Genomic DNA, 16,372 nt, shown 5'->3' on the forward strand with positions numbered 1-16,372 from the left:
TTTGGTTGCGCTCCCTCCACATGTGGAGGGAGCGCAACAAGAACGGTCCACAGTTTGCTGCTGTTTGATCAGGTGTGTCACTTTCAGATTGTGAAAGTTATGTCTTCATTGTAAGGATTTTTATCCAACAGCCATTTTTGATATCAGGAACATATTTGTATATGTGTTGGTTCTTTATAACATAACATAACATAACATAACATAACATAACATGTTTTTGTTCACACCATTTAAACAAAAAATATCTTTGGCATTAAATTTCACTGGGGTAATGAGAAAAAGAAGAGCTTTCGTCTGATACCAAATTGCAGTTTTGATGAAGAAAAATGAGGGCAAAAGCTGTTGATTGAGTCAAGGACTTTTAAACTTACCTAAGATTAAAAAAAAAAGTACAATGGACTTCAGTAGATCCAATAGATATCAAAAAAGACAATTTCCACCGCAAATAGTGTGCTCGCGCAAAAAGTCCACCCTTACATTCCTTCAAGGACCTTAATCAGGTTGTTTGGAAATACCATTTGTAAATACAACGCCCTGGGTGTTTTATTAGAGCAAATACAGATTTAAAATACAACAATAAAGTCATGCAGCTACATTATGTTTTAAATATAAAATAAACATAGGATTAATTTTGGTTTTTTTTTTTAAACTAATGTCCAAAATCCTAGTATACTGAAATCATCACTTATGTTTCTGATCATACTAACACACATTCTGTGCACTGTCCATACGTTGTAAAATTGGTTTGCATTTCCTATTAAGGACTTCAGGACTAGCTAACTGCTATTCACCTCATGTGTGAGCCAAACTGTAGCCTTGCTGCGGCAGACTTTTATTAAACATAAATACTGTAAACTATTCCTATTTTGTTGTACACTCTGTAGGATGATGGCTCTTCTAGCAATCGTATTCAAAGACCATCATCAGCTAAAGGTCAGAGAAGACGACCCACCAAAGATAACGAAGGTAAGCTTACATTGGTGCATGTCACTCCTAAACTCTCTAAGATATTTTTGTATTGCAATATTTATTTTAAGTAATTGGTGGTCTACAATCATTAAATTCATTTCATTTCTGAGTGTACATATGAATAACAAGTGACTGATATAGTATACAAATATTGACTGCTATGAGGGGCATGGTTAAAATTATAAGCCCAAGGTGATCTCAAAACCATGACTATAATTTTAACCATGGCCCGAATAAGAAGCAGTCAATATTTGTTATATACTAAATCTTAAGATTCTTGTCATCTGTTTGGTTAAAAGCATCGATTTTGGGAAGAGAAATGACTAGTTTCAATGCGAATGGTACAGATAACAATCTGCGATTTCTGCGTAATTATAGCGCACAAAAACATTAACGTGTGCGTAATATCATTTTCCGCTGGGAACAAAGCATATGCAGAACTATGCACGGGGCATAGTTACATTTGCGGGCATAGTGTGCGGGCATAGTCAAAACTATGCCCACGCTTTTAAACAATCAGATAGTGAGAATCTTAAGATGAGGTATATAATAGGTAATCAATCACAAGTTATGGTGACAGTTTGATAGTAGCAAAGCAGTGTGATCTTTGTAAAAATTCTGTTTTCAGGAGTCAGTTGTTTGAGAGGGTAAAGACAAAATATTGGAGGTGGGCATCATTTTGGGTGTGTAATATTAATTTTGAAATTTTGTGTTTGCCAGGCCAATTTTCAATTTTACACTATTTTCCCCCCAAATTAAGGTGAAATTTTGTGTTTACTATGCCAATTTTCAATTTTACACTATTTGGCGGAATTAAGGGAGTTGAAATGTTCTTTTTTGGGGAGGGGGGATTGGTTTTAAGGGGATTTGAGATTTTCTTTTGTGGGTGGTGTAAGCAAAACAACTCATTTGGGGGATTAAACCCGGCCAGCAAAGGTAACACTGCAAAGTCATAATTGTTATTGTCAAGTTTTCATATTCACTTGCTTCATTTGAAAAGTTGCAATGTGAACTACTGGATGTATTGTTCATATCATAATTTCTGTACATAATCACACACCCTTCATACTACTACCCTATTTTCAAGAAGCAACTATGTACATAACTTATAATGTGTACTAAAGGGCAGAGAAAATAACCCAATGTGTTGGATATAATCAGGGTGGAAATAGCTAGAAACAATCCTCAATGTCACATTGATAGGTTAATGAACGTGTATTACTTGTTGGGAGAAAAATTTGACAAAATAATGCACGCGCGCTGATGTCACTAAAAATATTAGAAAACAGAACCAAATATAAATGCATCAACCCACCCAAAAAAGAATCAAACCTACGCGACGCTTGAACGTTGTGTGATTGCAAGCACTGCACGTAGTACGAAGAGTGCACAATATACACAATCAATGCATGGTTTGGATTTTTCTAACAATTGCTTTGATTGGTTCGTGCTATCTAAGAGTGTATGAATTTCACATACTAAATATATAATATCTTGGCTGATTATTAAGACCAGAAACAGTTTACTACTAGGTTGACCAGTAATTAACTGTATTAATAAGCAAAATCCATATATCAATTTGCATTTTAATTAGTAAGACATAACATGTTAGCTAGAACCCAGCCTATAGATGAATCCAATGAGCTAATTGATGGTCAGAATTCATTCTGCCATTGCTGGGGTCCATTCGCACCAAACTGGTGTTGTGACTGCCCAATTGGGTGGATAAAAGCCACATCAGTCTTATATTGTATTGCGTTGTAAACTTTTATCACACTTTTTTACTACGTGTAAGACAGGCAATGGGGTGCAGTTTAAAATCGCCACCCAGTCTGCATTATTTCACATTGCAGGTATGATGGACCCCATCAATGTCTGCCATTGAGGTGTAGGAAGCATGCGTGAATTTGGATCCATCTATAACATGATGTCATGTTGCATGATATAAGTGTCCATTATGGTACCCATTCTCCATCCCCTTATTATTGTATACTTCACACATCCTGTGCACATTGCATGTCCGCACAACTAACACATTCAATATGTTTCCTTTTATGTGCTCCCATTTTCTTTTTCACTTGACTTATTATAAAGATACTGATAGTGATGATGATGCAGGTATGCTAGTATGTATATTGTATTGTGTAGTATATTGTAAGTGGTCTGTGTATTGGCTGAAGTTGATAAAGATGCTATAAAGTGTGTTCAGAAGGACACCAAAATCTTGTTAAATAGCTGTAATCACTGTGACAATCTATGCTTATATTGGCTGCAGGAGTTGTGTGCATTATGTTGCACTATTTTATCAAGATCTCATTCTTTGTTAGTTAAGTTTAGTACTGTTATTTTCTTCTGTGTTTGGATGTCTGCCCTATAATTCTAAATTCCAAAGGGAATTGAGGATCATTGTTTAGCTGATGAAGTTTCTCAACTTTCTGGAACATTAAAAAGTGTAAACTCATAATTTCTCAAGCATCAAGATTTGGACATATCAGACCTAGTTCTAAGTCCTTAAACTAAAGTTTGTTCGGTTTATATAAAGCGGAAATTATTCGGCTTTTGTTACTGGGCGCGTCAATAAAGTCCCAACTCATACTCGCGTAAATTCACATTTATAAGCGTGCGCTAGTCACGCATTACGCGACGCAGACCTAGCGTAAGCATTACGCCCAAGTTGGCCCAACTCCGTGCACGCCATTCTATATCAATATACAGTGTTATGAGTCTTACTTTTTCGGTCTTATATAAGCCAAACTTTAAAACCTGCAGTTTGCATTAGAATTTTTGCAGCTTTGAGATCGATGTATTTCTCTGCCACACTAGCACTTATTTGTTTCTCTTGCTCATAGCTATGAGTAAATCATATCAATAGGCAAAATATCCCTGCCAGTGTCACTACAAGTGCAGTACTAGTACCATATAACTGTGCCATTGTAACTTATTTGTGTGTTTAGTTAGATGCTGCGCTGGCTTATTTTCGTAATAAGAAAAACAACATTTTGGGCATTCTGAAAACTGATGTGAGACACAGACCTGAAACATTTCCATGTTTACGCAGAATTCCACATTTTTCAATCACCGAAAACGTGGAATCCACGTTTCATTTCCTTCATAGAATCTAAAAATCTGTGTTTTGTTTAGATGTGTTAATAAAATCTGCACTGTGATGTCTTTTTTAAAAGAATTTATTGTGTGGAATATTAGTTCAATGTTCAAACAAATTGCTGACATTACTAGCTCTATACACCACATACCCAATAAACTTGTCATGTAGTATTGTCAGCATTGTGGAAAATTACGGCACTCGCTGCAGGAATGTGCAGATTATTTGTGTCAAGATGGAATTGAAAGGACATTCTGGAAAGATTTGTGATTATGGGCCAGAGAATTAAAACCTTGGTTTCAGGTCTTGGTTCCTAGTTTTGCTTTATTATACTGAATACTGAATTACTGAGTTAATACTGAATTTTCAAGAAAATAGTCACAATGTAATTCCTACTTACAAAGCTTTTGCAACCCACCAACCCTCTGATTAAAGCCATATTGTAACATTTGCTGAGGAAGGCGCCCTCACTGAATTTTTAAAATTCCTTTTTTACACGATTAAATTGTGCTTTATTAAACCAATATACCCTGCAAAAATCAAGACTCCAAGATTTTGAATAAAATGCCGGAACCGGCGCTTTATTATTACGATGGAATTATTAGTCGAACGCATACACGATGTTCATAACACACAGTACGTACATGGCGTGCGGGACGGTGATATACACAACAAAGGGTCGTACCACAACACGACCGAAGGAGTGATACGTATTGGCGACATGTGCGCTGATAGTAAATTCCAATTTTCTTTGCTTTGCCGTAGTTGTTCGGCTCAAAAATAAAAGGGGATATATCTTGACAGTAAAAGCTAACATTTTATGGCAAAGAAATGCTAATCTATTTTGTTTGAAAATGTTATAATATGGCTTTAAGAGGCTAGGAAATGATACCCTTGTTTGTATGCCTTTTCCTAATCGTGCCACACATGACAATATTTAGCCCATTTAATCTTGAAATGAGACTTTACAGTGTATGAAATTTTTAGCCTTTTTTCTATATGTGTACAATTGGCTTCTAGCTATCACATGATTACAGGCTATTAGGCTTTACTGATTGGTGAGCAAGGTCACAGTACAATTGTTTACCAAGTCATATAAGGCTGAGCATAATAATGGAAAATTGAAAAATACCTCACAATACACTGGATATTTTCAGACAACTGATTTACTGCCAAATGAAACCAAGTCCCTATTCTGATTTTTGTATCAAGAAACCAGTAACCTCCATGCTTCATAGAATTTGAATACATATATCTACCCAGTAATGCTTATATTTTCTGTCAATAATTGGAGCCCTAACAATGACATATTTTGAGATTTGTCTCTTCTCCCTGGTTTGTAAAAGTATAGGCCTATTTAGTATTTAAAATAGGTGTCCATGTATGAGTAAGCATCTTATCAAGGCCTTATCTGCATGGTATAATTGAATATGATCTTTATTTAGCATGTTTAGAAAGCTATTTTGCACACCATGATTATAGTTCATTAAAAGGCTTGGAAAAACAAAACAAATTTGTTTGTTGTAGGTGGCTTAAAAACATTATGCAAATTGAGGTGTTTGTTAGATTTATTTTCCAGAGTCAGAATATAGTTTCATTATGCCTCAAATCACTTATTTATTGTCAAATCATTGCAGAATAGGTTAGTTATGAAAGTTAGAACAAATTACTATACACCTGATTCATGAACTATGTTTTTTTTTGGGGTGCCCTCTACGGAGCTGGCCCAATATTGTCTTTTAATTGTGTTTTGCTTCAAATTTTGGTTTTGCTAGATTTACTTTGCGTTTGTTTTGTTTAAAAATATGTGCTTAGAATAAATAACGCAATTGATTTGGTCATGATTTTTTTACTATTTACTATTATATACCTCATGTAATAGATTCCTATCATCTAATTGGTTGAAATTGCAGTCATTGAATTAACTATGCCCTCAAAATGAACTATGGACCGGTCATGGAAATGAACTATGGACCGGTCACGTGCGCCCCGATCAAACCGCGCAATCGCAACATCCACATCAGCTGCGCCTTGGGCCATAGCATGGTTTTGAGACCACCTTGGGCCTATATATAATCTTAACCATGCCCCTCATAGCAGTCAATATTTGTATAATATGCACTGAATGCATGTAAATGTAGTTCTATATTATACAGCAGGAATTTACACTTGAAATACAAAATTAATGAACATCTATTATGCTAGAAACACATAAAATGCCATTGTAGGAGAGTAACAGAGCTCCTGCAATTTTCAAAAATGATGGCCTGATGGCAATCCATGTATTCCAACCATTCAAGGTACCTATGAACTATGAATGCTTGTGGCGCTATTCAGAGGGCGTAATTTGACTTGTATAGTAAATTGTTAGACATAGAGGGCCAGTTAAGCGCAGCGATGGTTCCCTCGCTTTGCACCACTGAGGTCCCGGGTTCAAGCCCGGCGCGCCCAGGACTCATGCACTTGGTTTATCCCGATTCCATGCTCGCTCTCGCAGGTTTTCTCCGGGATCTCCGGTTTCCTCCTGTATCGCAAAAATCGGTGATTAGTTGTTTGGTTATCAAAAACTTCCTTCACCCAATGGAATTTGGGGAGCTGCACAGATAATTGGTGGATGTTACAATCTAAATGCGGATAGGTGTGCGCCCCGGCAGCAACCTAGTTGATGCGATCTGATTGTGATGATTTACCATTGCAGCGAAATTACAGCGCTTTGAGTCCTCTAAGATCTGGAGAAAGGCGCTTTATAAATCCTAAATTTTTTATTTATAGACCTACAAATTAGTACATGTCAAACAGCCCTGAAAAAAGTAACTCTTTAAAAAAATAAAGATAAGTTACAGCACATTTGTAATGGTAGGGGAATATCAGATACAAGATAATGTCAGCTGTTTTCAATTTTGTACCACACTTTGCAGCTGCATCCAATCTGGTTAACTTTGGTGTGCAGAGTACACTGTAATGCCCTTGTCATATTAAGCAATTGCAAGGAGCGTGACGCTGTGACATATCGCTTATTGCACTTTTCAAACACAATAGTGTCAAATTGCAAGCGGTTGACTTGAAAGCAACTTTGACTGTAACTATATTGTTAGCCACGACTGAACACTGATGGCCTGTGCAAACGCTACCAGTGTTTGATCAGTAGGGATTTTTGAATTATACACTGTGACTGCTAGTATGATATGTCCTTTATCCATTTGTGTATTTCAGAACTAGATGGACACGGAGATGCAATGGTGAATGGAGATGATGGATTGCCTCCTCAAGGAGCCAGGTAATATATATGCTACAAAAGTTTTAATCAACAACTTGTGGAGAAATCTCATTTCCATGAATAACACTATATATCACATGAGAAAATTTGTCATAGTTGTATTACATATATTAAAACTGACATTCTGCCAAGTTGCCAGTATAATAGTAGATGAGTAAAATTATATGGCTTAAAATATGAAACCTGTTCCACAAAATGATTGGAAAGTTGAAAATCTTTATTTTTGAGTTATGGTCAGATTCATAATTTCTTTAAAATGCTTTAAAAAGCTTTAAAATGATATATAACTTGCCAGGGTTGCTCCTTTACTTGGTGTTGAATTACCTTGTTTTCTACTGATTTCTGGAATGTTCAATGAACCATATCTCAGTTCCTTCCATGGCAACTTTCCACACATTTTGTGAGAACAGGGCTCACACTATACAGAAAATGTACACATTAGTATATTGCTATTTGTATTGTTGTATTAACAGTCGTCGCATGGCTCGTCCAAGTAGCGCACGCCCAGCACCACCTAGAGTAAAGAAACAAGAATCAGTAGATGATCCAGGTTCAAGGTATGTAGGCATTATAGTGAACAGTTATAGATGAGGTGATGAGATTCATACCAAAGCAGTATGTCCTCTCACCACATCTATTATAAATTAACCCTAACACTTAACCCTGCTTTTTGATATCGGAAGTTACAGAAGATACGAAAAAGGAGAGAAGATGAAGAAAAAAGTCACTTGGCACCCCCGGGATTCGAACCTTTGACCCCCCGCATGCCAACCACACGATCACGGACTGGTAGCTACATGGGTTATGGCTGCCCGGGCAGCAATTCCGTGAGCATAGAACACTTGGTGATTGCGTCGCCATGAGACCCTGGGATTCACGCATGCGCTTAATTTTTCATCATGGTATTCTGTGGTATTTTTTGGGTGTTAGTGTTAAGCAGTTTGGCCAATCTGTAACACTAAAAAACTTTTACTGTTTACGTTATTTTGGTAAAAGGGTTTTGGGGTGCGAACTATAGGGTTGTACCAATAAAAGGTTGAATTTTGTTTTTGTTTTCGTTAATGTAGTCAATTAAGTTAATTAGTTTCAAAAGCACTGTGCGGACAAATTCAGCTCCAAATAAGATTGTAATATTATTCGCCTGCTTGCTGGAAAGGGTCCAAATTAATAGCACTCGATGTGCGCTATGTTAGAAAAATAACTGGAAATAGACTTCCTGAACAGTCGTTCAAGATTGAGGAGATTTTAGCCTGATGATGTTAGACTTACTCAAGACTGAGTGTTGTTTGTATCGTAGCGGTCTAAATGCATATTTCGTACATAAAATGTAGCTCGAAATTCAATAAAACAAGTAAAATATGGGTCTAATATTCTGTCTACTAAAACAAGTATTTCTTTTTTAATACCAATAAACATACTTTCAAATTCCGTTACAATCGCAACTGTACTTGCAGATCTGGAATTAATACTAATAAATGCAGTCATCTGTCAATCAAATACAGGACAAGTCTGTTTCACTATTGAAGCAGTACGCACATCATAGCCGGGCACAAGTACATAAATTTTAGGCTAAATGCATTCACCTGTCAATTAAATTGCGCAGGGAATGAATACAAATGTCACGGCTCTGGTCTACTTTAAGAAAAAGTTGGTATAACTTAAATGCTGGACTAAATGGGCAAAATGGAAAGGAAAGCAAACAGACAGATATAAACAAAGAAAGAAAACAGAGATAGTTAAACTGTTGGACATAAACAAATACTCTGGTCATGTCAGACATATTCATGAACCCTGGCACCCCTTCCAAAGAAAATAACAGCCCTGTCAGCTTGCCACTTCAGAGATTCTATTGAGCTAATTACAAGTAAAACGGCAAGGGCCAAAATATTGTTTTTGTAATTGCAGAGTTGGTAGTGGCAAACAGGTGTCCAATGTGATTGTTGATAATGGCCAGAACTCAGATGATGATGACACCTTTGTTGTACAGGAAACACAGCCACTCGTAGAAGATGAACAACAGGTAAAATCTATGCGTAAGCCCACAATAAACCAGAAGTTTCCCATACATTCTTATTATGACCAAACCATGCAAGCAAGGGATTCTACTATAAAAAGTGTGCAAGCATATTTTGTAGTCTGAAACAAGAATGTTGTCTGAAACAAGAGTATTGTCAAAGTTTGGTCAAGATCCATTTACTGTATTCAAGTCAAGAGGCTGTGTCATTTGTACTTGTACTGATGTAATTCCAGCAGTAATGTATACAAAGTGGAAATATGCTACATTGCAGTGTACTGGTTCAACTCCCAGCTGCCTGTCAGCTATATCATGTATATCATGTAGTGTTGGTATCGACAAGGCTTTGTCGACAATATTGTCGACAAAAGCACTTTTGCCGATTGTCGACAAGAGCTGTGTATGTATCGACAAAAAGTAAACAAACAATTTGGCTAAGAAAGCTTGAAAAGATTAACATCTTAACAAAAATTTACCAAGGTATTTTCGGGATCTCTTATTCTTTACATCTTTGTCGATTTCCCTGACGTTCTCGCCATGTTTCTTTAGCGTTTTCATCCCGACTTTTTTGATCTATCGCATACGCTCGTATAGCATCCAATTCTTTCACTCAGCAGTCGCCATTTTCGCTGTCACGCAACATTGGCAAACAGGGAAAGTCCCTGATGATCAACTTTATTTATTGAAACAAGTACACTGATTGGGTATTTATGTGAAATGGGTAAAATATGAGCCAATCACAGGCGCTGTTTATTTGCGATTTGTCCTTTCACACGATGTTTTTTTCTCATCTCTGACAATGACATCATGGGTCACAGACACGTATGTGCGTTCCACAGCGTTCAATTGTGAATATACATTGTAAAGCTATAATTAATATTCATTACACTAAAAGGTCAAGGCGAATCATGATGACGTCGATGGGTCACATACGTACTTTGCACAGGGTTTAATTGTGAATGTACAGTTGAGTTATGAATATTCAGCGCACGAGACAAGAGGAAGCGCTAGCCACGCGGTGTGTGTTGAAGGGAAAGCGCCAGGCTATAATTGACATTGCGTGAATACATAGGCGGAAATAGTTTGATGGCTAAACCATGGCATCAAACATACTTTGATGGATTTTTTGACCAAGAGACTCTGACACCAGGTATTGTTAATAATAAACTAGACCAAGTATTGTTAATAATAAACATGACTTCTTTATTGTAACGAACTGTTAAGCCTCCAAGCATACAAAAGTATTTTCCAACTCACAAAACAGTCACGTGCTCGGAATAATTGCACACGCTCTCCATATTTGGGGAAATGGGGCGGAGTTCAGAGCAAGTTGCGCGATGAGGCGGATTAATATCGGTAATTTGTGATTCGGCACTTCTGATGTTTACATTTAGCAACTGAAAAAATGGGAACGAAGGGACGGAAATCATCAGATTTGCGGATCATGTTTGGTATCTTTTTTATATTTCAGCTCAAAATCTAGCATATTTAACTCTTGCCTAGTTTTCTAAAAATGGGTCAATCATTCATTGCCAGTTCGTATCGCTGTCATGGTATTCACGCAGCGTGTGGTGCCGTCGTATAGGTTGCAGAATTGTGCACCAGAACGTCGCAAAATTCGCCAGGTTTGTGGGACGATTTTGGGGGTTATTAATTAGGTCTGATTGTCGCCAGTTGTCGACGTCGGCTTTTTAATTTTGTCGATTGTCGACAATGAAAATGCTTGCCGATACCAGCACTAATATCATGCCCATTGTCTGTGTGGATTTCTCTTTGGGGTGATTGAAATAAAATGACCATACAAATGGGGAATTAATTGATAATTCAAACACAGACAGGCAGACTCTAGTGTGTTGGCTTAATTGAGTGTTTTAAGCCACAAAACTTTTATACTGCAAGTTATGCATTTTAAAGAATTACATAGAATTAGTGATAGGAATATTTTTTCTATTATCCTTTATCATGTGATAGAAGATAGACAGGTCCAATATTTTGAGCAGTGGATTATAATAACTAAAGTTTTTAGCAAGGTTCTTGAGCGGTCTGCCAATTTGGCACTGCTTATGGCATCAACATAACTGGGGTTCTGATTGGCTAGTTAGAACACGTCATCATCACATCGGCACCTCATTAAGCTGATCAAGTTCAGGGATATAAGTTTTCAGGATTAATTTGGAATTCCAGATTTTTTTGTGTCCCAATTTCCACACTTTTATTTATTTTATTTTATTTACTTTAAGCCCATTTTGGGACTTTTTAGCCCAAATTCATACACTTTTTCCAGATTTTCAAGTTTTTTCTTCAGGCCTACTTACATCTCTGGCAGTTCTTTTTGATAATCAGAAAGAAGAGTCCGAAACTGCTGAAGGCCTTTGCTGATACTATAAACACTATTTCTGATGTGATCTGTGAAAACCCTTCACATGGTGACATGGAAATTTAGAACTCTTTTTAGAACTTTTCATTTTCTAACTGTGACTTCAACATCAAAAGTTATGAGCAAAGAAGGATTGAAAAAAAGAAGAAATGTTTTTTAGTTTTTATTATAATTATAAAACATAATAGGATAATGTGACATGTGAAGGATTTCACATTTATTTAGCAAATATTAAATTACTGCCATGAAACTCCCCATAGTCTAAAATGAGCAAAAATTGTTTACAAGTTTACACATTACGTTCTAAAATGTAACAACTGACACAAGCCTTGACAAGCGTGTTTCGCTATGATGTGGCCACAATCCTCTGAGGTAACGACACCCAGGAACCAATGAGATTTAGCATTTACAAGCTACAACCACATCCACTAACTTGTAATTTCTTGATTTATTCCAATGTAGCCCATAGGCAGTGAGGCAATAGAAGATGATGGTGAACATGGTGGACTTGTGAAGAAAATTCTAGAAACTAAAAAGGAATTAGAAGGTGGCAATAAAATACAAAACAAAGAGGTAAGACCTTTGCACTAACTCATTTCAACCAGGATGAGAGCTATTTCATGTCACATTGATTACCAGATATTTCTGTATCAGTATGATGAGATATATACATCCATGCACACATTAACTTTGTTTTCCATGGTGTTGAAAATATATAGGTATGTACCAATCCGACTAGGCCATTACTGCGGTGTCCAGATGTAAAACTGTGGCGGTGTCCCAAGGTTGGGGGTTCCATCAATTACTTGTTAATGCGCTATACAGAATTGTACACAACAGTGATTTTCAATACAGGATCATGAATTGATTGAACAAATTAAATCTCCCGCACTGTTACATCTGTAGTTCCATCAATAGAGGGCCAAATACAGTAAACCCTTCTCGGATTGGTGTAGGCAGTACAAGTTCAATAGTTTGATGACACCCTAAAAATGACAGTGCTTTAATTAGAAGGCTGACCCCCTGATATTTTGACTGATATTTTGACTATTTTTACCAATGGAGTGACATCATTCCTTTGTGAAAATACAATCAACATACAGACACATTTCTTAATTTTTGTGTGGAAATTGTGGGAACAAATATTCAGTGTTAGGCCTTCAGATATAGTTGGATTAAGTTATGTTCTTTAAATGAATCCTCCTCCTTTAAAGGCACCATCAGTGATCTCCACAAAGTGTAAATATCTTGGAAATTTGAGTAGATTTGAGTGAAGAATAAGTCTAAAGTATTCCTATCTAGGTACTATTTTCAAATCTAAAATAATGTAAAGGAAGAAAACAGTATTGCTGAAAACAATTTGAAGCTCCATTGAAATGCATGTTGTAGTATGTGTTTGTTTCTACAGAAACTACCAATTGTGACTAAACTCAAATTGCAACCTTATTATGTATCATTCTGTGTTATTATTGCAGGATATGTTAACCCATCCACCGTGTTGTTCCTAATAAATGCCTCTGCCCTAATAAATGTGCTGCTATCTTGGATTTGAACCCGGAAACAAAGAGAAAGTGTTTAGTACTTCACAATTTTTCCCGGATTTTTATGCTTTTTTCATCACAAATTTGCTGCTATTAAACTCCCCCTTTCTGCACACCGAGGGTTGTTTATTTGGAACAGTATGCTTTGTACAAAAATGAAGAAATTTGCTTGAATTAAATCATTTTCTGGTACATAAATCACCAATAGTGCCTCAAAGAGGAGAAGCAGAGGAGCTAGCTCCTGGTCCTCAACAGAAAGTGCCTGTTGATGACAATTCTGGGAGTCTACCACAAGATTATTCTTCAAACTATATTTATCTAGCAACTATTATTTATCCTTCTGCAATGTTTGTTATTGCATCACTTTCAGGAGAAGCCTGTCATCATGGATGCAGCAAGGCGGAAACAACGTGAGCTCATACAACGTGAGGTGGAGAAACTTAGAGGAAGCATCCAAACCCTTACTCGTAGTGCTAATCCCTTAGGCAAGATTATGGATTATCTTCAAGAAGATGTAGATAGTATGCAAAAAGAACTGGAGATGTGGAAGAAAGAAAACCAAGAACATGCATTGGCTATCAAGAGGGAGGAAGGGTAAGTTGGTTGGACATTGCTCACTGCCTGCATCAGCTACTTTCTTAGAACATTGGCAAAAATTTAATTAAAAAAGAAAAATCTATGACATGTAGATCTGTTTGGAAATGTGCCAATGTACTTTGTTTCAATTGATTTTGTTTTTGGTTTTGCTGGTCAATCATCAGTTTGCAACACCCAGTTTTTGAAACAGAACCAACTTTTGGCTATAAACATAAACAAGACTGTTGGACGACAATATTCCTTTGATTTATGGGGTTTTGGTCAGGTAACATGATTTCAATCCTCCTCTTGAGATGCTTGCCAATGTGTGAACATTGATAAAAACAAAGCATCTTTCAGCGTAACCTTAAATTATGACAGATTGTGATTAATTATTATTGTCTGTTTTGTTTTTATTTCATTAGAATTACCAGTACAGAACTAGAGCCCCTTCAAGCTCAGCTTAGTGAATTAGACCAGTCCATAGCAGACCAGCTGGATGCCATTGCAGCCGTCAAATCCAACATTATACGAAATGATGAGAAGGTTAACAAGATGCTAAGTAGTGTTGCCTTCTCAAGATGATCCACACAGTATGTGTCATTTGTTTAGTAGGATCAATAATGTAGGTAGGACATTTTGTTTTATGTTAGCTTTTTAGGCAGTCAAGTTAGCGCAGTTGATAGAGCATCAGACTTTGGTGAAAGAGGTCCCGAGTTCGAGCCCCGGTGTGGTTGACAAAATGTCCTCATGAAAATAATTTTGCTAACTTGAAATTCCCCTGATAAGGAACTAGCTGCCTAAATGTCTCAGTTTATACCCATATGTTACTTCTGGAGCTGATCCATGTTGTGATAGTTATATGTGGGTAGACAATGAGACTGCCCCTATATTGAGACGTGTCCCTGAACGTTGTTTAATGCTTTATAAGGTGTATCTTGAGTTTCAGTAGTCAGCAAAAGTCTTGAAAATGTGCAGTTGGTGGGCATCGTGCACTAAAAATCCCCAATTTTATTATTATTAGAACAAGTATTATTTTGAATTTATTTATCATTCAAATATCATGTTGAATCAAGTGTATCAATAAATGCATAGGGCTCTATTTTGAAGAAGTGCAAGCAATCAGTGTGCTAATCGTATGGAGGGATGTAATTCAAGTTTTAGAAGTTGACAAACTTCATCAGTTCCACAACAAGCATTGCCAACATATAGATAGATTGCCATTGGAGTGATGTGGTCAACCATGAGCCTTCTACCTGTGGTATCATTATTATATCAAGCAAACTGAGACATGTCAACCATGTTAGAATTTTTATTTATTATTTTTTTTTTTGCATAAATAATTGCATAAATAATTTGTACATGTAGGGCTGAAAATTAGGCACAGCTGAGTCTGGTTAAAATAATTCAATAAATGTAGGCATTTATATAGCGCCTTAAGTCTGTAATTAAACGGATATCAAAGCACTTTACATTAAATCCACTGCCACTAGGATATATGACTCTATTTGGCAGCCAACAATAATGGCACCGGTATGACTACCACCTAACAGGTTGCCATTTTACAGCTTCAGGCTACTAATGACTACTAATGAATCAACAGTTGACAGTTTCTGTGCCACAAGTGTCCATGTCGTACATTTCAAGTGGAATTGAAAGATCTTGTGATTTTTTAGGAAATGTCAAAACAAAGAAATTTAAATTTGGACATGGTCGTTTGAGATCTAAAGCTGAATTTATACTGAATCGCTTTTGCAGAACTAACTTTTTGAGATGAATTAATTAAAAGCAATAATTATTGACAACAGTGGATGTTTTAATTGTCGTCTGCAATCATGATCACCGTGATTAGTATAATGCAAAAGCGACAAGCGATACATCGCAAAATTTTGCGATTGTGCATCGCTTTCCTAAAGAGGTGCATTGCCATCGCTCAGCGATCGAGTATAAATTCAGCTTTAGCCATCAACAGTGTAAGTACTCTTATATTTTGCTTTTTAAATTTGAGTTTCTTGATTATGATCATTTCATGCCTTAAGCACAAGAAAACATGCATGCTTATTACAGGTTATAGACATGTCATCAGAAAGATTGCAATTTCCGCACGCTGTGATTGTACTCTCGCCGATCTATTCAAATCACTCTCCTGTATCAAAGCGAGGTAGCGTATTTAGCCAGTTTTGACGATTTTGCATTGAAATGAACATGAACATGGAGACATTGTTGAAAATGCACAAAATTTGTCCATATCACAATATTTTTAAGACAGTCAAGGATAATGAATATACGAAGGAAAGTCTTAACTATTATTATGATCCATTTTGTTTGAAAGAGATCATGACAATAAAGCAACAGGGAGGTGTGAAAATTTGACTTCATTCATACGCGCAGTTCATTCGTACAGATTGTCCTTTGAAATTCATGTCAAGATCGGACGTTTAAAAAATTGACATTGTGATGATTGTGGCATGCACGGTGACTTTTTTATGGCGTTACGACGGTTCATGAACGCGAC

The 16,372-nt window shown here is 36.6% G+C and overlaps 1 protein-coding gene across 1 annotated transcript in view; it reads left to right on the plus strand.

The window, feature by feature from the left end:
• LOC140146318 (TRAF3-interacting protein 1-like) overlaps positions 1-15,387 on the plus strand; it is a 31,982-nt gene extending 16,595 nt beyond the window's left edge. Inside the window, 8 exon segments of the mRNA XM_072168122.1 lie at positions 885-966; positions 3,064-3,087; positions 7,286-7,349; positions 7,823-7,906; positions 9,255-9,369; positions 12,203-12,313; positions 13,652-13,875; positions 14,283-15,387. Coding sequence (XP_072024223.1) covers positions 885-966; positions 3,064-3,087; positions 7,286-7,349; positions 7,823-7,906; positions 9,255-9,369; positions 12,203-12,313; positions 13,652-13,875; positions 14,283-14,442 — 864 coding nt within the window. The 3' untranslated portion in view covers positions 14,443-15,387.
• Positions 15,388-16,372: the final 985 nt, after the last annotated feature.

Source organism: Amphiura filiformis, chromosome 1, assembly GCF_039555335.1.
Source record: "Amphiura filiformis chromosome 1, Afil_fr2py, whole genome shotgun sequence".
Taxonomy (NCBI): domain Eukaryota; kingdom Metazoa; phylum Echinodermata; class Ophiuroidea; order Amphilepidida; family Amphiuridae; genus Amphiura; species Amphiura filiformis.